At 44.7% G+C, this 27,430-nt stretch overlaps 1 protein-coding gene across 2 annotated transcripts; it reads left to right on the forward strand.

Annotated features, from left to right (window-relative positions):
• Positions 1 to 692: 692 nt before the first annotated feature.
• GHITM (growth hormone inducible transmembrane protein) lies at positions 693 to 27,430 on the forward strand. Of its 2 annotated transcripts, none has more exons than XM_073574820.1 (9): positions 693 to 848; positions 2,165 to 2,330; positions 5,743 to 5,845; positions 6,319 to 6,430; positions 8,010 to 8,151; positions 8,702 to 8,810; positions 13,254 to 13,442; positions 13,599 to 13,770; positions 26,585 to 27,430. In XM_073574820.1, the coding sequence occupies exons 2-9, from the start codon at positions 2,202 to 2,204 to the stop codon at positions 26,670 to 26,672; spliced, it is 1,044 nt and encodes a 347-aa protein (XP_073430921.1). In that variant the 5' UTR covers positions 693 to 848; positions 2,165 to 2,201; the 3' UTR covers positions 26,673 to 27,430. The 2 variants fall into 2 exon arrangements, with proteins under 2 accessions (XP_073430921.1, XP_073430922.1); XM_073574821.1 differs by lacking the exon at positions 693 to 848 and adding an exon at positions 883 to 1,142.

Here is a 27,430-nt window from a genome sequence, read left to right on the forward strand (position 1 = left end):
TACTCCATAGTGGTTTCAATGCTGAAGTGTCTACATGTGAGGTGTTCCTGTCAGGCCTCACTCCAGCAGCTCCATCCTTGTCACCTCAGCACTGAGCTGTCTAGAGTGGAGTGGCTCCTGTGAGGACCCCGTCCACCAGCTCCATCCTCATCACCTCAGCACTGAACTGTCTAGAGTGGAGTGGCTCCTGTGAGGACCCCGTCCACCAGCTCCATCCTCATCACCTCAGCACTGAGCTGTCTAGAGTGGAGTGGCTCCTGTGAGGACCCCGTCCACCAGCTCCATCCTCATCACCTCAGCACTGAACTGTCTAGAGTGGAGTGGCTCCTGTGAGGACCCCGTCCACCAGCTCCATCCTCATCACCTCAGCACTGAGCTGTCTAGAGTGGAGTGGCTCCTGTGAGGACCCCGTCCACCAGCTCCATCCTCATCACCTCAGCACTGAACTGTCTAGAGTGGAGTGGCTCCTGTGAGGACCCCGTCCAGCAGCTCCATCCTCGTCACCTCAATATTGAGCAGTCTAGAGTGGAGTGGCTAAAATGTGATGCTAAAAAAATGAACTCCACTCTAGACGCAACCCTCCGCACTGACAACTGCGATTACGTAACCCTCTTCTGGTCAGCGTGACCTTCACGTTCCAGGCGTACATATGACTAACAGACTTATGGGAATCGTAGTTTCTCTCTCATATCTTTGCGGCCGTAACAGGACGTCTCGAACTGCATTTCCCGGCGTCCTCTGCGCTGTGACGACAGTCTCGGGGAAGGTTCGGGAAGGTTACTGAGCGCTTACATCAGAGAGTAACTGCGTGTGTAGTGTATATGTACGGCAGAGCTGCGGGGTCGGAGGTGAGTGGCGCAGGGACACCGGGGTTCTGTGTGATGTGTGGGGATACGTGTCATATACACACTCCCTGTGCTCAGTATCACTACATGTATGTGGTGTACGCACTGCTGGATACAGGGATGGTGTGTACAGATAGTATATGGCTGCCCACGACAGATATGTAGCCGCGCAGCCCCCACTAGTGGGTGTGAAACTCTCACAAGGAAAAAGCCAATTATTCCCGCCAGATACATGAAAGACTGAAAGCCGCAGCAGTGTGTGTATGAATGTCTGCCTGCATCTGTCCTATCCATAAGGTAGGAGACACACCAGTGACCTGTCTGTCACCAGTCTGCTGCCAATGGTCCTCCGGGAGATTCCTACACTGACATCGTCCATGTGCCCTTATGGCCGCTATGGAGGGAACGGATCACTGTGCTGGAGAATCACAGAGCCGGGTCCGTATTTCCTGGTAGATGTGGGTGATTGATTTATCGCTCTGTCCGACAGAGATATTGGGGGTAGGTGGGAGCCATGCGTGTCTGATTTTGAGGTACCAGTGATGACCCTGATGGCGCCTAAAACCTCCTACTTTGTGGCCTCCCCTCTGACACTCTCACACCCCTCCAATCTATTCTAAACTCTAATCCGCCTCTCCCCTCTGTCAATGCCTGCACTGGCTCCCAATTACCCAAACTCCAGTTCAGAATCCTAACCATGACATACAATTCATCCACAACCTGTCTCCTCCATACATCTGTGACCTACCGTCACACAACCTCTGATCCTCACAAGATCCCCTTCTCTATTCCCCTCTTATCTCCTCTGCCCACAACCGCATACACGACTTCTCCTGTGCATCCCCTCCTGCTCGTAAAACTCTCTACCCCCAACATATCAGACTCTCGCCTACCATGGAAACCTTCAAAAAGAACCTGAAGACCTACCTCTTCCGACAAGCTTGCAACCTGCAGTATCCACCGATCCACTAAACCACTGCATGACCAGCTCTACCCTCTCCTAGTGTATCCTCACCCATCCCTTATAGATTGTGAGCCCTCGTGGGCAGGGTCCTCTCTCCTCCTGTACTAGTTGTGGCTTGTAGTGTTTTAGATTACTGTACTTGTTTTTTGTTATGCATATCCCTTTACACATGTAAAGAGCCATGGAATAAATGGCGCTGTAATAATAACTTGTGCGTGCCACATCTCTGCAACAGCATTAAATGCTTTCTCAACATCAATTTTTTTCCAGCACTGTAATAATACATACTCCTCTTGGCATGTGTGACGTCATTGTAAAATGTATATTTTAAAATATCCATCTGTGTCATTGACAGGTTCATCTTGTAAAGTCTACACACACAGCAGCACAAGATGTTTGCCACAAGGCTAGCCTGCCTGAGGAGTGTTCCCACGCTCGTCCGCCCAGCGCTGATCCAGCCTTCACCGGCTTTACGAAATACCACTATAAAAACTCATCATTGGCTCCTACAGCCTAACCAGGTAACTAATCCTGGCCCTTCTCCAGGACTGCTCGAGGTGCCTTTATATGGCCATCCCCCTGTTGGGATCCTCTCTTTGTTTTTGAGATGAACACCAGATGTGATCTCTGGTTAAAAAGATCATTCACATTTTTCTATGGTTTATGTCTCTTGCATTCAGTTCTACAATATGGAAACAAGCATTATAAGGGTACATGCATCTTTTTCAGGCTGAAAAGTGCCCCATAAAATCAGCAGTGTCACAAGTCATTGCTGTGCATGTCAGTTCCTTGGGGGGTGTCTCGCGGTGCTGCAGGTGCCCAGCAGTGCTACGGGGGTGTCCGGCGCTGCTGGGGCTCTGCCGACATTTTGTGAAAGGCCAGAGCCCCTGCAGTTCCATGGTTTCCTGTGTAGTGGACTCCAGGGAAAATGGCCACCGTGGGTGGCGCATGTGCTGCAGATGGAGATTTCGGCACCAAGATCTCAAGAGATGAGATTTCTCTCATCATAATATGCTTTGCCACATTTTCTCTAGTCACCTTTCACTACAGCCATATCGGAAATAGTGCTGTCGTGAAAGGTTCCTAGTAACTGAATTACCGGTAAGACTAATTCTATTTTTCTCACTTTAAGTGTTGGCTTTGTTAGAAGGTACATGGGGCTGTCTGATAAGGATAAGACGTTTTTAAGGCCCCGTCACGCATAGCGATCTCGCTAGCGAGATTGCTGCTGAGTCACAAGTTTTGTGACACAACAGTGATCTCACCAGCGAGATCGCTGTGTGTGACAGCGATCAGCGACCGGCCCCCCTGCCGGTATCGCTGATCGCTCTGGGAAATCTCTGGACATTTCTTTCGTAGCTGATCTCCCGCTGGCCAGCACGCATCGCTGTGTGTGACAGGCGGGAGATCAGCGATAAAATAATTAAAAAAAAATAAAAAATATTACTATTCTCACCTTCCGACGTCCCGCGCAGCATTCCCGCGCCTCTCCACGCTCCGGTCCCAGTAATCCTTTGCAAGAATGACCTCGAGACGTCGTGATCCCGCGAGAACGGACGTCATCGTGGTAATTCTCGCAAAGGATTACTGGGACCGGAGCGTGGAGAGAGGCGGGAATGCTGCGCGGGACATCGGAAGGTGAGAATAACAATATTTTTTATTTTAATTCTATTTTTGACATGAATCAGCGCTGAACACAGCGATGCCGCATGCGCGGCGTCGCTGTGCTAATCGCTGGTGAAGCTGTCTGTTTGACAGCTCACCAGCGATCACATAGCGATTCCCCAGTGATCCTGACACGTTGATATCGTTGTCTGGATCGCTGGTAAGTCGCTTAGTGTGACGGGGCCTTTAGATGCTAAAGTGCCTCAGATAAAAAATGCTACAATCCTCCCATTCCAACAGTGTCTGTGCTGCTTGTCACAGGACATTATCAGCTGCTGCCTTCACGCTTCCTACCGACAGAACTTTGTAGGCTGCGTCTTTTCTGGTGGACTGCAGCATTCATGAGGCATAACTATGCCATGTGATCACCAGGAAACACTGTCCACCTCCTTCACAAGAGCTTTGGTCCAGGAGGAGAGTGTTTGGTGTTTTTTGATTAAATTGTATCTGAGGCACTTTACCATTTAAGTAGAGGTTGTCCTGTTTTGCCCCCTTTAAGTCACTCTAGGAGCTAGTTAGAGCATTCAGGAGATGGAAATTAGAACTTAAACAAGATTCCTAATAGTCATCTATCATCCTGCCACCAGTTACCAAAACAGGGGTCTGCAGCCCCCTGTTTCTCCTCACTTCGTAACCACATAGGACAATCGGGATGGGCTGTATGGTGCTCATTTCATGCATGGTGCTGTACCCTCACTTTTCAGAGACTGACACTGCACAGTTTTGCAGCATTAATTTAAGAAAATTGTATGCATTTAAAATGCATCTTATTATAGTCATTGTGTGAACAGTGTCTTAATTTTGTATCCCAGTCTACACTGTAATGCTACAGTGAAAAAAGAAAACTTAACAAGCAGCTGATATATTGTTCATATAGTTTTTTGAAGCCGACAAATCCATTGAGGATTTTTTTTTTTGTGGGGTTTTCAGATCTGATGCAGTTTTTTTTTTTTTTCTTTTCCCCACATAGATTATTGCAGCTTTTTGACTTGACAGTGTCAATCTTGTGAAGAAATCAGCATCAGAGAAACAATATCGCTTTTTTTTTTTTTTTTCCTTTTGTGAGTTTTTCAAAACCTTGTTGGAAAAAAAAAATTCTCAAAGGAACTCGCCTTATGAAGAGCAGTCTAGATTTCCCACTGAAGTAAATCGAAATTAGTATCTGGTACATCAAAAAAACAATGCGAACACAGTCTTATTAACTCTCCATTTTGACCCTAAGGATACATGCCAACTCTCAGGAGCTTCTGCTGGTTTGACGCTGTGTATTTATGTAGTGTCAAACCTGCAGCGGCCAACTGTGACAGCATAGTGGATGGGGTTTCTAGAAATCCCATGTCCACTATGCATGAATAGTCGCCTGCGGACCAGCCGCGGACACTGACATGCGGTGCGTCTCTTCAGACAGCAGCCTGTCAGTCTTTATTACATCAATAAAACTGTATTGAATGCGGCAAATCCGCATGGTTCAGTGAACACATGCGTATTTACTTGTGTTCAATAGAAGTCAGCCCTTTGGAAAGGGCTGTGGAGTCGGAGCTCATTTTGGTGGAGTCGGTGTCATGGAAATTAAGGAGTCTGAGGTTGGGCTTGCTGACTCCACGCCCTGCCTTTGGACGCAGCTAACATACGCTGTGTCCAAAGCGCTGCTAGTTCCAGATCATGGACACCCGGCCTTAATGGAGGGTTCCTGGGCAGGAGCTCCCTTATACCTGGATAGGACATATGGGCAGGATAGGTCCTGATAACCATGGCTATGCATCGGCTTTTTTCCCCCTTTTTACTTCATTCACGGTTTCTGTAAAACCTATGTTGTCACACACATCAGGGCCAGGGAGGCCATTTGTTATAATTTTCTCTGAAATTAGTAAGACTATTCGTTAGGGTCTGTGCACACGTTGCGTTTTTGTTGTGTAACTTCTGTGCAGTTTTGTCACAAAACCTGAAGGATTTCCTAGTACCAGGAAAGTTATTTAGAATCCTGAAGTCTCGTGCACACGTTGCTTATGTTTTCCTTGCAGATTGGCAGCAGATTTAAATCAGCAGCAAGTCAATTCTTTCATTGTTTTTGCTGTAGATTTCACCCATATTGAGAAAGGAAAAATCCGCAAAGAATGCACATGTTTTATTCAGTGGTTTTCCTGCCAAGGAAGTGCAGAAATTTCTGCTTCAAATCCTGAACATGTGTACATAACCTTATGCTGAAATGGATGTAGATATGTAACGTGCTTACCGTGGTTTCTCATATTGTATATTTTATTAAAACAGGGTTATGCCACGAAAACTAGATTTGGCATTCGCCGCGCGAAGACTGCACGAGAAGAAATTAAAGAAGCCGCATTTGAACCATCAATGGGAACCGCTGCACGTTGTAAGTATTATATGTATGACTCAGGTTGTGTTCATATGTAGCTTTTTTTTTTTTTAAAGCTGCATTTTACAGTACAAGCAAAAGCTGTGTATGATTTCTGAAATCTGCAGCTTGTCAATTCTTTCAAAGTTAATGCAGCATTGTTTTCACCCATAGAAAGCAATGAGTACAAAAATGCAGCATTTTCAGTGTGTTTTTTTTGTTGTATTTTTTTCCGACAGTTTTGGTGACTAAAACTACCTTCATTAAGCATTTACTGTAGACAAAGCGCGCATGTAATCTGCACCCACAATACAACGCAGAACGGATATTTTGAACTTAGCATTTTTACTGCCAAGAGTGCTTGTGCACGTAGCCTTAGGGTTTTTAGGTAATCTTGACATTATCCTACGTTTCGACCCAATACTTGGCAATACTATATATATTAACAATGATTTCTTTTTTTCTTTTTTTTTTTTTCCACTCTGCTTCAGTTGACGCAACAGGAAGACTAATTGTGGCCGGAAGTGCTGTGGTTGGTTTGGGAGCACTGTGTTATTATGGATTGGGGATGTCTAATGAAATTGGAGCCATTGAGAAGGCCATGTAAGAGAATTTCTATTATTTGTGTAACAATGCATATGTATCAGCAACAATTTTGGCTATATGGCACCCCAAATAATAGCCCAGGAGTGTTAAACCCCTTCTTTTGATTAAGATGTAACAGTACTTCAATTGTGGGTGTATGGAGCAGGCTCAGGAGCTGAGCCTGGTCAACCCCACATCTGGAAATTTATACAGCCAGAATGTGGCTATAACAGCAGCGAACCTGAGCTAGCTCTGATCTATGTTCTTCTTGAAGGGAATCTGTCAGTAACTTATTGCTATTTAAGCTGAGGGCAGCATAAGGTAGGAACTTAGACACTGATTACAGGTATGTGCCACTTATGCTATGTGCTGTTGTTTCAATGTAATGAGTGTTTTATCAGCAGAGGATAACACTTCAGGACTACAGCTCGCATGCATCCTGGTACCAGAACGTCCCAAGCACTGAATAGGAGCTTACTGCCAATAGACAATGTACACTGAAAGCTGTTGTGTGGGTGGGGTTAGCTTTCTGAGCTCTGCTATATCTAAAAAAAAAAAAAAAAAACCCCAAACTTCTGATTGTATCATAACTACTGCACCCAGTAAATTAAATGGCAGATCGTTGGAATCGGGATCTCTCTTCCTACGTTATGCTGCTCTCAGCTGAGGTAGCACAGAACTTACTGACAGATTCCCTTTAAGTGCTGCTATCATTCTTTTCCAGCAGTATTTGAATGTTTAAAAAAAATAAAAAAGCGACAGCAGTTTTTGTTTAGTGTTTTTTTTATATACACATCAGTACCATTCAAAAAAAGCGGTTTCAGAAATCTCATTTACAACCTTGTGTTTTTTTTCCCTAATAGTATATTTTAAATGTGCAGCATGTCAATCAATTCTCAATGTTTTGCAGCATTTTTTCCCTCGTAAAGTGCAAAAACACAAGCATTGTTTTTTGGTGGATAAAAGCGAACTTTATTAAACTTACTGTAGACAGACGGCAAAAAAGTGCAGTAATTTTTTTTTTTTTTTTGTAGCTTCATTACTTCAAGAGATCAGCCTGTTGCAAAAATGCAATGTGTGAGCATAGCCTTAGGATACACAAGATGTGTTTTTTTTTTTTAAGCGTAATACGCTTCAGGAAATGCCTTTTCTCTGGCACTTTGTGAACTTTAAGTGTCATTTTAGTTGTTTCCCGAGTTGTTGTTTTTTTTTTTTTTTTTTCTCTGATGGTTTTTCAGGCTTTGCAGGTCCATTACTGTCTATAATCCTAGACTTTGTAAAAATCAATGGACTGCAATGTTTACCACTTCTCAGTTGACATGAATGTTACATAAGACCTGTTAAGATTTTATCTATGCCGAGACAATGCTGTTTACAATAGCTCTGCATTCTGTGCAAAACCCACACCCAAAACATAGCAATCACTGTACAGGTACCTATTCCACCCTGACCGCTCGGAAGTCAGTGCTATGTACATACAGCAATGGATTTGTATATAGTTTTATAGGTGATATTTCACTGTTAAATGGTTCTCAAAGCCATCTCTGTCTGTAAGATGTGTGTATTATGCCGTACTAATAAAAGCATTGTCTTCCAGTGTTTGGCCGGAGTATGTGAAAGATAGAATAAGATCCACGTACATGTACTTTGCAGGAAGCATTGGCCTCACTGCCCTGTCCGCCGTTGCTGTCAGTAGGTCTCCTGCTCTTATGAGCCTTATGATGAGAGGATCCTGGCTGGTGAGTTGTTTTTCCATACTTTATCCATTACTATATGTACATCTGTACCTGATACACCTACATTTGTGGCAGTGAGATGCTTACTAGCTGTAATGCAAGTCGTGCACTGAGACAAGGATGTGAAAAGTACAGAATACTCCACATTTAGGGAGTCCACACAGCCCATATATATCTTAGGTAGTCCATACTATCATACATTATGTACTGTGCTTCAGAAGAGGGATGTATCCAGTTTATGAATATAATCCTGCATCTAATCCCCATACATCATATTATAGAGCAAGGAGTCTTGCTGCCACCGTAGCACAGAGCAGTGTGATCAGTGCATGAACTATGGAACAATTTGTGCCCCATTGATATTGCATGGGGCCACTGACTTGTCAGCCAGACATTTTTATCTTCAGATAATTACATTTTAGAGTTATTTTTCAGGAAAGAATCACATTGCAGGAAATATTGGGTCATTCATAAAGGATTTTATGCATATAAATGTTGCAGACGTGTGAATATACTCTTATCAGCTCGGCACTCGTATGCATTGCTTTTTCAGGCCATTGGTGCAACATTTGCAGCTATGATAGGCGCAGGCATGCTGGTTAGATCAATACCATATGATCAGAGTCCTGGAGCTAAGCATCTGGCTTGGATGTTGCATTCAGGTAACAGATCCTGTTATTTGTTTCCCAATGAATAAATATATTACTGTGTGATCAGTACTAGTCACAATCTTTATGTATAAAGCTGCACTGTGAGAACGTCTGCCCTGCATGTAGAATTTCACCAACTAGTAGTTTTTGTACTAGTCATGCAGGTAGTTAACACCTTTATGACCTTAGATGTATCCATATGTCCCGGTCACCTGGTGCTTAACGACCTTGGACATATGGATACGTCATGACAATTTTGCGCTCACAAAATTTTGACAGCTGACACATGGCTCTCAGTGCCAGGACCGGTACCCGCATTGTTCCCGGCACTTTAACCCCCTAAATGCTGCAATCGCATCATTTAGCAAGCAGGCAGAGGGAAGAAAGCCTCTCTGCCTTGGATCGGTGCCTCCACGACCTCATCGCACATGTCCGATCGTTGTCATGGCGACGTCCGGGTCACCAGGCACCAGCAAATTTAGTGCATGACGTAACAAACTTGTGTCTGCAGCACTGACAGGTTATAAGGTATAGCAATGCTTCTGTATTGCTATTCCTTATTACTGCGATCAGATAGTGGGGCTTAATAATAATTTAATATAAATATATTTAAAAAATGTTTCATCCATGAATAAATATTAGGAATATAAATAAAAGTACACATATTTGGTACCACCACATCAGGAGTGTTCAGACATATAAAACTGTCCTGCTAGATAACCCCTTTAGTGAACACAATAAAAACAATAAATAAAAAACAATGCAAAAAACTATGCTTTTATCATCATACCGCCGAACAAAAAGTGGAATAAAACACAATTGAAAAGATAAATGTACCTTTTTGTATTATAAGACGCACTTTTTTCCCAAAAAAATTTTTTGGGAAAATGGGGCTGCGTCTTATAATGCGGATACACCTTACCGGCTGCAGTGGAGCAGGGTCCCAGCGTCGTTGGTGCACGTTGGGGTGAGCGGGGTGTTCCGATGTGCATATTCAGTGGTGCGGGGGGCTCTGCCGACATTTTGTGAAAGCCCAGAGCCCCCGCATTTACATGATTTACTATGCGATGGACTCCGGTGAAAATGGCCGCCAGGGAGGCGCATGCGCAGATGGAGATCTCGGTACCGAGATCTCTGGAGATTACAGCTTTAGAAAGCTGTCAAAAATGTCATGGGACCGATTACTGTACCAATATAAACATCTACTTGTCCTGCAAAAAAAAAAAAAAAAAAGTCACATGAAACATGTCAGCAGTAATATGGAAAAATTATAATTCTCAAAATATAGCGATGAAAAAATTTAGTTTAAAAAAAAAAAAAGTCTGTGACAGCAGCCAAACATAAAAACCTGATGTAAGTTTGGTACCGCTGTAATAGCACCAATCAGAATAAAATTGTCTAATCATTTATAATGCATGTGAAGCAGCGTAAAAAATACGTAAAACCAATTTTTCATCTGCTGTTGATTGCATTCTGTCTCCCAAAGTTTGCAGTAAGGCTCCACTCATATTTATCCTGCACTCTGCGCTGAGCGCTTACGCCAGGGTCTCCCTTTAAATCTTTGAAATGCGTGATTCAGACGGGACTCCCATCGGAAGATTCCCTCTAATTAGGCAGATGGAGGCACTGGACGCCGCCCGACCTGTGATCCGGTGGTGCACGTCCTTATTAGGAGTTCATAAAAGTGCCACGGTTTTGTGCACCTCTTAAAAAATATTTTAAAAAAGACACCGCTGAACAGATGCAAGACTGAGTCCAGCGTTACTCTGCTGCCTCATTATAGTGAGTTGATCCTTCAGAGGTTTCATCTGAATTGCGTTACTCAGAGATTTAAAGGGACAATGTTCATGCTCAGCGTAAAGCGCAGTACGAATATAATCAAAAACGCTATGCAAAATTTTCCCAATAAAAGCTTTAACTCAATCCACAAAAAAAGCAAGTCCCCACTCAGGTCATTCAACTGAAATATAGAGGGCAACCACAGTACTGGTTGCACAAAGGCTCTGGTAAAGTGAAATGACCCTCAGTCCCCAATAGAAATTTAACAAATTCTGTGCTTCCAAATGCCCCCCTCCCTTCCAAGCCCCATAGTGTGCCTAAAGTTAGTGTCCACATGGTTGGTATTTCTGTAGCAAGGAGAGCCTGCCTAATTTAGGGGTGCAAAAGCTGGGCACAATATACAGGCACTACAGTGGCAGTTTGCAATTTTCACTCAGCAACATCCACTGCACTGCTGCTTGTTTGTGGAAAACACCCATGGAGTCAAAATCATCACAACACCAATAGATAAGTTCACAAATAGGTAGTATTTCCAAAATAGGGTCACTTGAGGGGTGTGTTTTTTTGTTTTTTTTTTATAACTCTTCTAGCACTTAGGGGCTCTGTATATGGAGTCCGCAAACTATTATAGAAAATTCTGTGCTCCTGGATGCCTCCTGCATAACAGTATTGCTTAGCCATACGGCAAGACTCGGGAGAGAAGGATCGCTATTTGTAAATAGCGCTCCATCCTCTCGACTCTCGCTGTATGACTAAGAAGTACTGTACAGCCACACATGGGTACTTCTACATTCAGCAGAAGTTGTGGGACAAATTTTGGTGCCATTTTTAGTCCTTTCCCAGTGTGGAAATGTAAAATCTGGGGCTAACGCAATATATTGGTGGTAAAAATTGTGTGACACACCAGAGGTGTCAATTTGATCGCTGCACCCCTAGATGAATTCTTTAAGAGGTGTAGTTTGTAAAATGGGGTCTTATGTGGGGTTTTGCAGTTCTGGCACCTCAGGTGCTCTACCAATATGGCAAGGAACGCTCAAACCAGTCCAGCAAATTTTGAACTCCAATATGGCACCTCTTCCCTTCTGAGCTTTGCACTGTGCCTCAAAAGTAGTTTTTGATCACATATGGGGTATCCGCGTACTCTGGAGAAATTGCACACCAAATTTTGGGGTCCATTTTCTCCTGCTTTCCTTGTGAAAATTAAAAAAAACCGTAGGGAAACAAAAACACAAACATTTTTCCCACAAAAATTTGCCCCAGTTAATTGTTATAAACTTCTGTGAAGCAGCTGGGGATTCAAGGTGTTCACCGTATGAGTAAATACAGGGGTCTAGATTCCAAAATGGTGTCATTTGTGGGGTGTTTCAACTGTTTAGGCACATTAACGGCTCTCCCAACGAGACAGTGTCCGCTAATTATGCAAGCAAATTTGGATTTAAAGAGTCAAATGCTGTTCCTTCCGAGTACTATCCAGGAGCCTTACATCATTAAAGTGACATGTGCTTCTTTTATCAACCACCAACCTTGAGTACCTTTTTATTTACTTACTGTTATCTATTAATATACTTTTTTCTGCGCATTTGTCAAAATTATATTGCTGGCATGAATCATGCCTTCCATAGTATTGCATTGCTGTGCTGCCCTTATTAAGGACCATTTAGATACATCAGGGATTCTAAGGGACAGCCGTCGTAGAGCGGGGGCGCCATTCCGCTGACCAGTAGGGTGCCAACTTCCGCTGACAGGAAGGCTTTCAGTCACAGGGAACAGTATAGTCAGGTACTCCATTTGTTTTTGCACATGTCACTTTAATGTCTGTGTCACTAGCACTTCTTTTTGCACTTTTTCTTGTTGCCTACCTAACTACCTATATCTTGGCAACCTCTATAAAGCTCCTTTCCTGGACAACTGAGTGACCGTTTGTTGCACTAATCCAGGGGTATATAGGTGATTCAGTGTTCAGCCGCCGTGGAGCGGGGGCACCAATCTCGATTGTGTTTAAGGTGCCAACGTCCACTGTCGGGTAGTTCAACATTAGGGCTCCTATTTAGGGCCATGGTAGGTGGCACGGTTGGTTGTTTTTCTGTGTGGTTGACTTGTTTTAGTTAAAGGTTCAATAAAGGTTATATTTTATATCTGATATAAAGCTGATGTAAGGCTCCTGGATGGTACAATCAATTTTTGACCTTACTTTTTCATATAAATTCCTATATTTTTGTCCTTTGCTTCCGAGCCCTGCTGTGCACATAAACAGTAGTTTTCCCCCATATATGGGGTATCAATGTGCTCAGCAGAAATTGCGCAACAGTTTGTGGTCCACTTTACCTCTGCGAAAGTGATAAATTGGTTCTAAAGTAAAATTTTTGGGACAAAAAGCTAAATGTTTTTTTTTTTTCCCTTCCACATTCCAAAAATTCCTGTGAAGCACCTAAAGGGTCAAACTTTTTGAATGTGGTTTTGAGCACCGTGAGGGGTTAATGGGGTTAATGGGATTGGTACAAGTCCTCTTTACATCCTCTCTACATCATGCACAGGATGGGAATGATGCTTTTCATAGTTCCCAATTACATGGGGGTTTTTTGTTTGCTTTTACCTCAATATTTGGCCATCGCTATTTTCGTATTTTATAATTTATTGCAACTGATGAGCTCACCTTTGCTTTACTATTTCCTGCAGGAGTTATGGGAGCAGTGGTTGCCCCATTAACCTTACTTGGCGGTCCTCTGCTTATCAAAGCGGCATGGTACACAGCGGGTATTGTAGGTGGTCTCTCCACTGTAGCTATGTGTGCTCCAAGTGAAAAGTTTCTAAACATGGGAGCTCCGCTGGGCATCGGATTGGGCTTGGTTCTTGTTTCCTCCATTGGTACGTAGTTTTATCATCTCCATAATTCTGTGTACGTCCCTCTGTTTGCTGATATTCTGTTACAATATACGCTCTTTATATGTGTTAAATTGGTTATCCAGTGTATGAAAAAAATGATACCCCATCTTTTAAAGCATTTTCTTTTCTTTTTTGTAGGTAGTGCATTCCTTCCTCCCACAACTGTTCTTGGCGCCGGTCTTTATTCAGTTGCTGTGTACGGAGGTTTAGTTCTTTTTGGAATGTTCCTTCTGTATGATACACAGAAAGTCATAAAACGCGCCGAGACCACTCCTATGTATGGGATGGTGAAATATGACCCAATAAATGCGTAAGTATAGCAAAGACACTCCATATTTAAACATGAACTTAAATGGAAAAAGTGTTTGCAAATAGCCTTATGGATCTGCAGTCTATTTAGTCAAACGTATGTCCTGATTTGTCTCTACAAGTTACCAGGCCTGCTTTTGCTTGTTTTATTCCCACTGCTCCCCTGAGTAATAAGCTCCCCATCCCCCCCCTACATTTTTTCCCAGACATGAGATGTTTTACTTGGTTCTCCTTTTTTTTTGTCTTTATTATGGGGATGTTGCTCCCTGGGTAATAATGCAGGGCAGCCTAAAGTCTTGCCTTGGAGAATCCTGTGAGCTACGTTCCTTTGGTAAATATCTTTATCTCCTCTGAAAGCTTATGGCAGATATTAAGAGGCGCAGTGAAAATAAAATAAGAGCAGAAAGTGGGCACTTTTGACCTGGTGACCAGTCCTCTTTAAAGTTTTGGTTGACCATGGACCTCCTTGATTCCTGAATCCTTGTTTGTCTGCTTGACACTTAAAGGCAACCTGTCACGGGGTTTGGCCATTGAGTTACAGCCACTGCCTTTGGGGCTGATATACAGCATTCTGTAATGCTGTATATCTGCCCCAACCCGACCTGCGAGAGAAAAAATTATTTTTATTATACTCCCCTGCGGGGCGGTCCGGTCCGATTGGTGTCGCTGTTCTTGGTCCGGTCCAATGGGTGTCGCTCTCCTTGGTCCGCTGCCTCTCATCTTCTTACAATCGCCGTCCTCCTACTTGCTTTGTGTGGATGATGTGTCCCTGCATCATGCACAGTATCTCCTTGGCACCGCGCTCCTGCGCAGACGTACTTCTCTGCCCTGTTTAGGGCAGAGCAAAGTACTGCAGTGCGCAGGTGCCAGGGCTCTTTGACCTTTGCGCACTGCAGCACTTTGCTCTGCGCTCAACAGGACAGAGTAGTACGCCTGCACAGGAGACCGGTGCCGGGGAGCCTGTGTGGATGACGCAGGGATGTGTCATCCACGCGAAGCAGGTAGGAGGGTGGCATTGCAAGAAGATGGGAGGCGCCGGACCAAGACACTGGACCGCCCCAAAGGTGAGTATAATAAAAGTTATTTTCCTTCTCTTACAGGTCGGGTTGGGGCAGATATACAGCATTAAAGAATGCTGTATATAAGCCCTGAAAAGTGATGGCCTTAACTCATATCAGCCGAAACTGATGACTGGTTCCCTTTAAGCGACTAAAACTAGTGCAGAACTTCAATATATTTGATGAGAGTTATAAGCAAGTCATTGTAAGATATCTCCCGCCCAGATTGCTTTGGAAAACCTTTGCTTCAACATCTAAAACATGAACCTGGAAACAAACATATTTATTTTTTTTTATTTTTTTTTTTTTTATAAGCCAAGGCTAGGAATGTACTAAAAATCTAAGACGCCTGTAAAGAAAAGACTGAGCGCTTCATTCATTATGTGCAAGATTTTTTTTTTAAATAACTTTTCCTTACTTGTTTACTACTTTAACGACCACAAAATTCCTTTCTATATTTTATCTTTTTCCCTCTGTAAATTTCTTTACAATGGCACACATGTTAGGAGTTTAAAACAATATAAAAGATGCTCTATTTTTGTCTTTTTACCTTTTTTTTGTTCTTGTTTGTTTTTGTTTTTTTTTTTTTTTATCAAGTCATAAGTTATGCTGACATATCACATAAGATGCACCAAAAATACCGTAATCAGAAATCCATAAATCCGCTCTGGTGGATAATGTATGGAGAAGGTTTGTGCAATAAATCTTTTGAATTTAAAAAAATCACAATTGATGACTTGGCAGCAGTAACCCGAAAGTTACTTTAGTGCAAAAAACACTACAAGCTAGAAATATAGGTGTAAATGCCATAATGAATCTGGTCTTAAGATTTCTACTTTTCTCAAATGCACCTCAAACTTTCAGCTTCAAAAACTCAATGTGCAACAATAGTATTTGAACCCCGGCTAAAAGAAAAAGAGCCCCATCTCTCCTACATATAATTTTACTGCAGCAAGGGCAGGGATCATTTTTTTTTTTTTATATATATATACAGCAATTCTATGGCATCACTGTATATAACACAAGCGATCAGACGGTCACAGCTTAAATTCCCCTAAGGGGATTAATAAGAACAGTGAAAAGAAAAAAAAAAAATTCAAAAAGCAAAAGTTCAAATCACCCCTTTTTACCACTTTAGAAATAAAGGTAATACGAAAAAATACAGGCTGCATTGCCGCTTTCAGGAAAGTCCTGTCTATCAAAATCTAAAAACGCTATAAACGAAAAAAAAATCAAGAACGCCCAAATTGCTGTTTCAAGCTATCATAATGTCATATCTTTTACCAAAATGGTATCAATAAAAACATTGTCTCACCCTCAAAAAATTACCCGTCACACTGCTGCATCGACGTAAATGATGGATTTTTGGTTCTTACCGTAAAATCTCTTTCTTGGAGCCTTCATTGGGGGACACAGAATACCATGGGTTTTTGCTGCTGCTGCTAGGAGGCTGACACTATGCAAAACAAGAAAATTAGCTCCTCCCCGGCAGTATACACCCAGCGACAGGCACTAGGCACCTCAGTTGGTGAGAAAGCAGTAGGAGAAGCAACGGAAACTCTCTAAACATATGTACCAACCCAACAGGGGACTCAAAGACCCAACCCGGTACAATTTAAACAGGGAGGGTGCTGTGTCCCCCAATGAAGGCTCCAAGAAAGAGATTTTACGGTAAGAACCAAAAATCCATCTTTCTTTATCGCCTTATTGGGGGACACAGAATACCATGGGACGTTCCAAAGCAGTCCCAAGGGCGGGAACAGCAATAAGGAACGAAAGAACAGGAAAGGCTTAGGTCGGCCGGTGCGCCACCGCCGCCTGCAGAACCTTCCTACCAACAACTGCATCAGACGAGGCCTGGGTATGAACCCTGTAGAACCTCGCAAATGTGTGCAAGGACGACCAGGTCGCGGCCCTGCAAAGTTGCAGAGCCGAAGCCTGGTGTCGAACGGCCCACGAAGCTGCCACAGCCCGGGTGGAGTGAGCTCTCACTCCCGGAGGGGGCCGTTTTTCCTGAAGTCGGTATGCTTCCTGAATGGTAGAATGAATCCAGCGAGCGATCGTGGATTTGGATGCCGGAAGCCCTTTCCTGTGACCTTCAGAGATGACCAGCAATGAATTGGATTGACGAAGTGAAGCGGTCCTAGCGAGGTAGACACGCAAGGCTCTAACAACATCCAACTTGTGGAGTGACCTCTCAAGAGGGTGAGAAGGAGCCGGACAAAACGATGGAAGAACGATATCCTCGTTGATGTGAAAGGAGGAAACCACCTTTGGCAGGAAGGAAGGAACGGGCCTGAGGACGACTTTATCCTGATGGAGCACCAGATAAGGAGAACGGCATGACAAAGCCGCTAACTCAGAAACTCTTCTGATGGATGTAATGGCGATCAAAAAGGTCACCTTCCATGCCAGAAGTGACAAAGGAATGTCCTGGATGGGCTCAAATGGCGCCTTTTGGAGAGCGCCAAGAACGAGATTGAGATCCCACGGTTCTATTGGTGAATGATGAGAAGGAGCCACATGAGCGACTCCTTGGAGGAGCGTCTTAACCTGCGGTAAGGAAGCGAGCTCTCTTTGAAAGAGGATAGACAAGGCAGAAACCTGGCCCTTCAGGGTACTGAGAGACAGACCCGAATCTAAGCCAGACTGGAGAAAACCCAGTATGGATGGAATGGAAAAGGCCATTGGAAAAACTTTTTTTATCGTCGCACCAACGGAAAAAAGCCTTCCAACACCTGTGGTAAAGGTGGGAAGAGGCTGGCTTCCTGGCTTTGATCATCGTCTGAATCACCTGGCTGGAAAAACCTGATTCTCTTAGGATTGCGGCCTCAACGGCCATGCCGTTAAATTCAGAGACCGAGAATTCTCGTGGTAAAGGGGGCCTTGCGAGAGAAGATCCGGACGGACTGGAAGTCTCCAGGAAATGTCCGCGAGCATGTTCACCAGTAACGCATACCAAGGCCGTCTCGGCCAGTCTGGAGCCACAAGAATTACTGGAACGCCTTCCGATTTTATCTTCTTGACCACTCTTGGAATCAAGGCAAGAGGTGGAAAAAGATAAGGGAGTTGGAACTGGGACCACGGAATTACTAGGGCGTCGCAAGCGACGGCAAGAGGGTCCCTGGACCTGGCTACGAAGCGCGGAACTTTGTGGTTCATCCGAGATGCCATGAGGTCGACGTCCAGAGAACCCCAGCGCTTGCATATCTGATCGAAGACTGAGCGATGGAGAGACCATTCGCCTGACACTAAGCCTTGACGACTCAAAGTCGGCTGCCCAGTTTTCCACCCCTGGAATGTGAACGGCGGAGATTGCTGTGACGTAACGTTCCACCCAGTGCAGAATCCTGGCCACTTCTGACATGACTTGGTGGCTGCGCGTGCCGCCTTGATGGTTTATGTACGCCACAGCCGTGGCGTTGTCCGACTGAATGCGGATCGGCTTGCCGACGAGAAGGGGTTGCCAGTGAAGAAGGGCCAGAAAAATCGCTCTGATCTCGAGCAGATTGATAGGAAGAGCAGCTTCCTGAGGGTTCCAGTGTCCTTGAGCCGTCCTCTGATGAAAAACCGCTCCCCAACCCAGGAGGCTGGCGTCGGTGGTGATGACTTGCCACTGAAGCGGGAGGAAGGACCTCCCTTGGAGGACTGATGTAGACATCGTCCACCAAGTGAGGGATTGCCTCACTTTGAGAGGGAGAAGAATTGGCTGGTCTAAGGACCTCGTCGTCTTGTCCCAGGCTGAAAGGAGGGACAGCTGAAGAGGACGAAGGTGAAACTGTGCAAAGGGCACTGCTTCCAAGGAAGCTACCATCTTCCCCAGAACTTTCATGCAGAATCGAAGGGGAATGGGCGTTGGCCGTTTGAGGGCTCGAATCCCTTTGAACAGAGCCGCAAATTTTTCCCTCGGAAGAAACACCCGGGCCAGGTTCGTGTCGAACTCCATGCCTAAAAAGGTCAGACGCTGAGTGGGGCTGAGAACGGACTTTTCTTTGTTGACTAACCATCCGAGACGGTCGAGAGTATCCAGGGTTATCTGAAGACTTAGGAGACAGTCTTGACGGGACGAGCCCTTGATTAAGAGATCGTCCAGATAAGGAATGATGAGAATCCCTCTGGATCGAAGGATGGTCATGACCGTCGCCATCACTTTCGTGAAAACACGGGGAGCGGAGGCTAGGCCGAAAGGGAGAGCCGTGAACTGGTAATGATCTTCCTGAATCGCATACCTGAGATATTTCTGATGCTGCAAGCAAACAGGGATGTGAAGATAGGCATCCCGTATGTCCACAGAACAGAGAAATTCTACGGGCTCCATTGAGGCTATCACCGATCGAAGAGACTCCATTTTGAAGTGAAGAATCTTCACGTGGCGATTGAGCAATTTGAGGTCCAGGATTGGCCACAGGGAGCCGTCTTTCTTCGGGACTACGAAGAGATTTGAGTAGAACCCTGAAAACCGTTCGTCTGAAGGAACGGGAACAATCACTCCGGCGGAAAGAAGGGAGGAGACGGCCTGAAAGAATCCTGGAATGTGGGACCGTTGTCTTGGAGGACGAGACAGGAAAAAACGCCTGTCTGGCAGGGAAGAAAATTCGATCTTGTAACCGGATGCGATGATTTCCCTGACCCAAGCGTCGTCGACAACCGACAGCCAAGCGTCCACGAAAAAGGAAAGTCTGCCTCCCACCCTGGAAAAACTTCCAGGTGGGGGTTCCCCGTCACTTGGAGGCAAACCTACCGGAACGGGCACCTGAGGACCTGGAGTATTGTCCTCTAGATCTCCAGCGGGGAGCAGGCTTGTAAGAAGGTTTCTTCTGCTCTCGCTCCCTAGATGCGGAAGGACGCTCTTGCTGGACAGATCTCTCTGTGGACGAGCGGACGAAAAGGCCTAAAGGGCCGAAAACCCTTTCTATTAAAAATGCGTCTTGGTCGAGACTGGGGGAGAGAAGTACTTTTACCCCCAGGGGCATCGGAAATTATTTGATCCAGCTTGGCCCCAAAGAGCCTAGAACCATGGAAGGGCAGATTGGTGAGCGACTTTTTCGAGGTGGTATCCGCATTCCATGACTTTAACCAAAGAACTCGGCGTACAGCTACTATATTGCTGTTAGCCCTAGCTACGCAACCGGCCGCGTCTAAGGAGGTGGCTAAAAGGTATTTACCCGCGTGATTAATTTGATCTGCTAGATCTGCCAGCTCGTCCTGGGGAGCTGCCGCTAAGATGCCCCTGCGAAGAATTTTTGCCCAAGCCGAAATGACTTTAGCTACCCAGGAGGAGACGAAAATAGGGCAGAGGGAGGCACCGGAGGCCTCAAAGATAGACTTCGCCAAAGATTCCAACTGCCTGTCGGATCCTTAAGCGATGCACCGTCTGGAAGAGACAGAACTGTCTTGGAGGCTATGCGAGAAACGGGAGGGTCCACTTCAGGGGCTTTGGTCCATTTAGAAAGCAAATCAGCTTCAAATGGGTACAGAACATCTAAATACCTGCGGCCCGAAAAGCGTTGCTCAGGGTGCTCCCAATGTTTGGCTAGAGTAGTATCAAACTCGTGGTTTGGAAAAGTTTTAGATGGAGGTCTTGAACGTTTAAAAGGAACAGAACATTCCTGAGGAAGGGGCTTGTCCTGCTTAATCTCCAGGGTTCGGAAAATAGCTGAAAGAAGACTATCGACCATATTTCGTGTTTGAGACATGTCATCTGCTTCTGAACTAGATCCTGATTGTGGATCGTCGTCTGACCTAAGGTCGTCCACTGAAGGAGACGGACACCTGGGTGAAGCAGACGGGCCTAGCGAACTGGAAGACGAGCCCGATAGGAGACGCTTCCTGGACATCCTATTCGGCCTGTCCCTCTGAAGGTCGCAGTCAGGAGCGGACGACTCACCCTGAGAGGCGGTCGGAGCAGCGGTGGCTGAAGATAGCTGAGGCAAACGTTCTAGGACCTGGACCAGGGACTCAGAGACTTTGGTCAGATCGGATACCGACTGAGACATAGCTACGGCCCATTCTGGGAGAGGGGAAGTGCCCCCATCACGGGAATCTGTGTGCTCCTGAGAGGCAGACATAGCTGAAGGACTGCAGGACGGGCAGAGAGGGGATGGCTGCCCCGAAGCCCAATTCCTTTTACAGCGCGCACAGGCGTAATGAGTAGCGGTGGGCCTGAAACAGAGCTCCCCTGCAGGGTTGGGCATAAGGAAAACTGCGCTGAATGGCCGCGGGAACTGGGGAAGGAACTGCGGAGGAGGGCTAATATCTCTGCATAGAGCAGAGCCTACCTAGTTGCGGCGAGCAGCAGAAACGCTGAAGTGTCCCCCAAGCAGCGCAGAAAGGCAGGACCGAAGAAACAGGAAATGCCTGATGAGGTGAGCGGTGGGCGGAGCTTAGCGGCTGAGCCGCAATTGGAGCTGGCATGAAGGAAGGGAACAAGGAGCCCTGTGATGGGCTAAAAAAGGCGTGAGGACAGCGCGCTCAGAAGGAGGAGGAGGCGCCCTGAGAGTGGGAGCTGAACTGAAAGTGAAAGTAAAAACCGGCGCCGCAGCCCCGTGATTAAATCGCCCAGGAAGGAGAAGAGACAGTCCCTGTAATGGAGGTACTGGGCGCGCAGGAGAGCTGTGGAAAACCATGGCCAGCTGTGAAAACGGGGAGAGAAAAACCCTGTATTCAGCCCTTTAATATGAGTGGAGAGGCGCGCGGCTGGTGAGAGCGGCGCCCATCAGGCAGGGAGAGGGGCGGGAAATTCAAACAGCCTGGTGATGTCCAGTTCCCCACCAATGTGCCTCTTGGGAATGCTGCGGGCTGGAGGGATCGTACAGGCACCTACCTGACGTCCCTGAAGAGGATGACCACAGGGACCTCTCACAAGGGTAGTGGCAAGTCGCTGGCCGCTGTCCTCTTTACCCGCATTCTGCAGAAGACGGCATTAACCTCTTGATGGCGAGGAAAATCTTGCGATCGCCGTCTTCCTCTCAGCCCTGTCCCGAGAGAGGGGTGAGGAGGGGGATTTTGGCAAGGACCAGCCACCTGTCCACATCCCATAGCACCCGGAGGTGATATGGGAAAAAGTCCTGCCAGCGCACTGAGAGTTGCGATGTGGGATCACCACTGCTCGCTCAGCCGCCTGATATGGGAAAGCAGAGTGAACTTTCACCCTGTTTCCCGACTTGAATCTGCAAAACAAAAGACAAGAGAATGAAAAAGTTCCACTAGAACACCTAAGGAAAGAAGGGTTAATTGCGGATCTGGGAAGATCCCGGTCCGCCTCCTACAGACAATAAGCACAAACTGGGGTGCCTAGTGCCTGTCGGTGGGTGTATACTGCCGGGGAGGAGCTAATTTTCTTGTTTTGCATAGTTTCAGCCTCCTAGCAGCAGCAGCATACACCCATGGTATTCTGTGTCCCCCAATAAGGCGATAAAGAAAATAAAATACTTTACAGGTCTCACAAAATGGAGGCATAACCAAAACAATTTTTTTTTTCAAACTTCTGATTTTCTTTTTTTTACCTCTGAAATAATAATAAAAAAAAAAAATGGACAGTACCACGGTAATCGTACAGAAGAACCGAATCCTATTGCGAGGTCATTTTTGCCAAAATGTACAATGTCAAAAGAATTCTGAAAAAAATGTAAGAATTGCGTTTTTTTCCGCACTAATTTTTCTCCACTAGTCATTTTTTTTTTTTTTTTCCCTATTTTCCAGTGCATCATATGGTAAAATCAATGATAAAACAAGAGAGGGCACTCCATGTGAATAATGTAACAACACACATGCCGTGGGGGAAGAGGTACTCGACTTGCCTCTGGTAGTTGTGCATGTTGCAAAGCGGTGAATGACGGCGACCTGTAGCGCTGCAGTACCATCTTCCCACTCCTCGCGTCCCGCTCAGGAACCGTAATACAGTAAAAAATGATGAATGAAATCCACAGGGCGCCATGCTCTGAGTAAGAAACCATCTTGGTCAAATAAGAAAAATTGAATTCAAAACACAATACTTCTCAGGGACCATTTTTCACCTATGTGTTCTTTAACATATACCTGAGACCATTCCGGATTGAATACAAATGCTGAATAGCAGAGAGTCCTTTTGGATATATAAGGCCTGTTTCACACTTCAGCTTTTTCTGTCAGTCAAAATCCGCCAAAATAGCGGAAAACGGATCCGCAGGCGGACTGACAGAAACGGGGGTGAGCGGATTGGCGGATGCACGGATCCGCCGAAGGTAAAAATTTAAAGGAACCGCGCCTGGGGAAGGAGAGAGAGATATATATATTCAGGGTTAAAAAGGGGAAAATGCGGATCCGCAGGGCAAAAAAAGTTACAGGCTCCGTTCGATGATCTCAGCGGACGGCAAAAAGTTGGCGGATCCGCAAAAAAAGGATCCAACGGATGGCCATTTGTCAATATCTGCTGGTAATGCAACTCAATGGGGAAAAAAAAAGGATCCGCCAAGCAAAATGGCGGACCCCTTTTTTTTTTTCCAAACGGATTTTGACTGATGGTGAAAAACGGAAGTGTGAAACAGGCCTAAGTTGGCTAAATTGCATCGAGAGGGATTGAACATTAGTATTGAGCACATCCATTGATTGAACATCATATAATTTAGCTAGGTAAGGTGATTAATAATAGTATTACATTTGTGTTTTGCCTATAAACACATAAGTCTTGCCCATTTTCTTATCTAGTAGTGCCGCCCAGGGAGGTGGGATCTTAGGAGTATTTGAATTGTGTGTGTGTATGTATATATGTATATATATATATATATATATATATATATATATATATATATATATATATATATATATTAATAATAAATGCCCTAAGCAGCTTCCGGTTGTAACAACTTCCGTCCAGTTGTAACCGGTGACGTCACCGCACACCTCTTTCCATGTTAACCCTCAACACACACACTCCTCTCACCTTTCACCATCTCCACTCACGTCCACTCACTCTTTCACTCCACATACGACCCTTTCTCTCATACTCACGCCGTCATCGCCGCTGATCCACGATCCCCGCCATCCTGGATCCAGACGTCCTCCACGCCAGCGACATGTTCTTGCGGTGACGCCATTTTGGATCGGCGAAATCCCGCGATACTCAAGATGGCGTCGCCGCAAGAACATGTCGCCGGCGAGGACGACGTCGGGATCCAAAATGGCGTCGGCGAAAACTCGCGAGATTTCGCCGACGCCATTTTGGATCCCGACGTCGTCCACGCCGGCGACATGTTCTTCCGGCGACGCCATCTTGAATATCGCGGGATTTCACGATACTCAAAATGGTGTCGCCGCAAGAACATGTCGCCGGCGTGGACAACGTCTGGATCCAGGATGGCGCCGGCGGAAGAAGATGTCGGGGATCGTGGAGCAGCGGCGATGACGGCGTGAGTATGAGAGACGGAGTGAGAGAAGGGGTTGTATGCGGAGTGAAAGAGTGAGTGGAGATGGTGAAAGGTGAGAGGAGTGTGTGTGTTGAGGGTTAACATGGCAAGAGGTGTGATGCTATGGCATCCTCCCGATGCGTTAGCATCGGGCCATAATCTAGTGTGTGTGTGTGTGTGTGTGTATATATGTGTATGTATATATATATATATATATATATATATATATATATATATATATATATATATATGTATGTGTGTATATATATATATATATATATATATATATATATATATATATATATGATGTGTGTGTACATATAGCAATATCCTCCTTTTCCTCTCGCTTCCTCAAGATCAATGTGGACAAATCTGAACTCATCATCTTTCCTCCATCTCACAGATCTTCCTTACCTGACCTATCTATCACAACTAATGACATCACGCTTTCCCCAGTACCAGAAGTCCGCTGCCTCGGAGTAACCCTTGACTCTGCCCTGTCCGCACATCCAAGCTCTTTCTACCTTCTGTTGCCTCCAGCTCAAAAAAATTTCCAGAATCCGTCCTTTCCTCAGCCCTCAATCTACTAAAATGCTTGTGCACGCCCTCATCATCTCCTGCCTCGACTACTGCAACATCCTTTTCTGTGGTCTCCCTGCTAACACCCTCGCACCTCTCCAGTCCATCCTTAACTCTGCTGCCCGACTAATTTGTCTCTCTCCTCGCTACTCCTCCGCTTCTCCCCTCTGCAAATCTCTTCACTGGCTTCCATTCCCTCAGCATATCCAGTTCAAATTACTTATACTGACCTACAAGGCCAACTATAACCTGTCTCCTCCATATGTCTCTGAACTAATCTCCCGATACCTTCCCTCACGTAATCTCCGTTCATCCCAAGACCTCCTTCTCTCCACACTTATTCGTTCCTCACCCAACCGCCTCCAAGACTTCTCCCGAATAGCCCCCATCCTCTGGAATTCTTTGCCCCAACATGTCCGACTATCAACCACATTCGGATCCTTTAGACGGAACCTGAAAACCCACCTCTTCAAGAAAGCCTGCAATGACCCCGCTGCCTCCTCACCACTACCGGAGATATCACCTCAACCAACACCGGAACTGCTGCAACCCATAAACCTACTGTCTCCTTCCCCACCATCCTGTAGCATGTAAGCCCGAAAGGGCAAGGTCCTCTCTCCCCTCTGTGTGTCAGTCTGTCATTGTTAGTTTGTTTACTGTAATTTGTATGTACCCCCTTCTTATGTACAGCACCATGGAATCAATGGTGCTATATAAATAAAAAAAAAAAAATTATATATATATATATATATATATATATATATATATATATATATATATATATATATATATATATATATATACACACTTGTTCTTTTAGTCTATAAACCTCTGCCAGCATGTCACCTAATTTCCAAGCATTACATTTTGTATTTTTTTCTGACAAAGGTAAAAAAAAAAATGCTTTCAGACCTCAAGTAATGCAAAGAAAACAAGTTCATAATCATTTAAAAACAACTATACTAATGTTTTAACTCAGGGAGAGTTCAGAAATCAATATTTTGTGGAATAACTGTGATTTTTAGTCACAGCTTTCATGTGTCTTGGCATGCTTGCCACCAGTCTTTCACACTGCTTCTGGCGCAAAAATTTAACCAGTTCTTTGATGACTTGTGACTATCCATCATCCTCTTGATTACATTCCAGAGGTTTTCAATGGGGCTCAGGACTGGAAAATGGGCTGCCCATGACAGAGTTTTGATGTAGTGCTCTCTTAATTTTTACCAGAGATATATAGATAGATGGAGATATATTATATTTTATTCTCCTTTCTACCAATGTTTACCTTTTTTAAATCACGTACGCAATTATCAACCATTCACGTCAGTACTTGGCTTTTATATACATTTTGTAATCACCTGATGAAGGGGATGAATCGTTCCTGAAACGTGCTGTGTTGAATAAATCGAGTTTTCTTATCTGACCTGGGTGGTCCCTGACTAAGAGCGTGGCTCCCTGAGGATCTCCTCCTCCTACCTTCATAGTTTTTCACGATAAAATTAATGATGTATTTCAAAAGTAGAACTCGTTCCACAAAAAATAACATGCCTTCATATGTCTGTGTGAACAGAAAAATAAGTTACGGCTTTTTGAAGAAGGGAAGGAAAAACCAAAGACTCAAAAACTGAAATTGGCCATGTTGTGAAGAGGTTAATGCTTCTTTTCAAAGCACAAATTAACCATAGTCATGTAGATGAATCTTTCTCTGCCCCGTAATCCAATATTTATTGGGTAAATTGTAAATGTTACATATGATAAAAACCGTTAAGCCCATGTATTTTTCTTTCTTTTGCAGGTGCATGGGAATTTACACTGACACTCTGAACATCTTTATCCGTGTGGCCATGATGCTGGCTGGCGGAGGAGGCGGAAGGAAAAAATAAATCTGTGCAGCTCTCATTATCTTGTATTGATTGCCCAGAGCACTTTACTTATCTGCTGGACCATAAATATATGCTAATATATACATCATCAGCACGAGTACGTTTATCTCTGCAACTAAGCCAGAATCGAGTTGATTGAATCTGTTCTAAAAGCATTTACTCTGAATAAACACAATTCATAAGAATAATTTAGGATTGGAACAAAGAACGCTATGGAACCATTCATCTACTCAGCAGTAGCAAATAGCGCGGGATGCAAGGAAAAATGATTTCATATTCTGAAATAAAATTGCATGGTAAAACAGTACATCTTCAAGAGAGCCTTCCATGAATGCAGAGGGGGCGGAGGTGAGAAGATTTGTGTGCAATTACCTATGTGCTGCAAAATTCAATGAATTCATGTCATATATTTAAAGAATATTTACTGAAGCAAAAAGAGAGCGTTTATGTAAACCTGAGAAAATAGCAGTTTATTTTCTCCCTTCAGTCCTGAGGAGTTAGGAAAAATAAGTCCGCAAAACTCACTGCATCGCCGGAGTCTTTCCTACAAGTACCATGTGTGAAACAAACTAGAATTTGTTGCTTTTATTTAAAATTGTTCCTTGTGGTTGTTTTTGTGTTTTGATGATGAAATATTAACTATATAAGGTAAATTTAGGTGAAGTGTAAAGCGCGTTTCACTTGGAGTGTTTGCTATATGATTTAGCATTTTTTTTTTCTAAAAAATGTATACAATAATTAAATCTTTATTGCTCCTA

Source organism: Dendrobates tinctorius, unplaced genomic scaffold (assembly GCF_039654945.1).
Source record: "Dendrobates tinctorius isolate UK_male_01 unplaced genomic scaffold, ASM3965494v1 ptg000040l, whole genome shotgun sequence".
Classification (NCBI taxonomy): domain Eukaryota; kingdom Metazoa; phylum Chordata; class Amphibia; order Anura; family Dendrobatidae; genus Dendrobates; species Dendrobates tinctorius.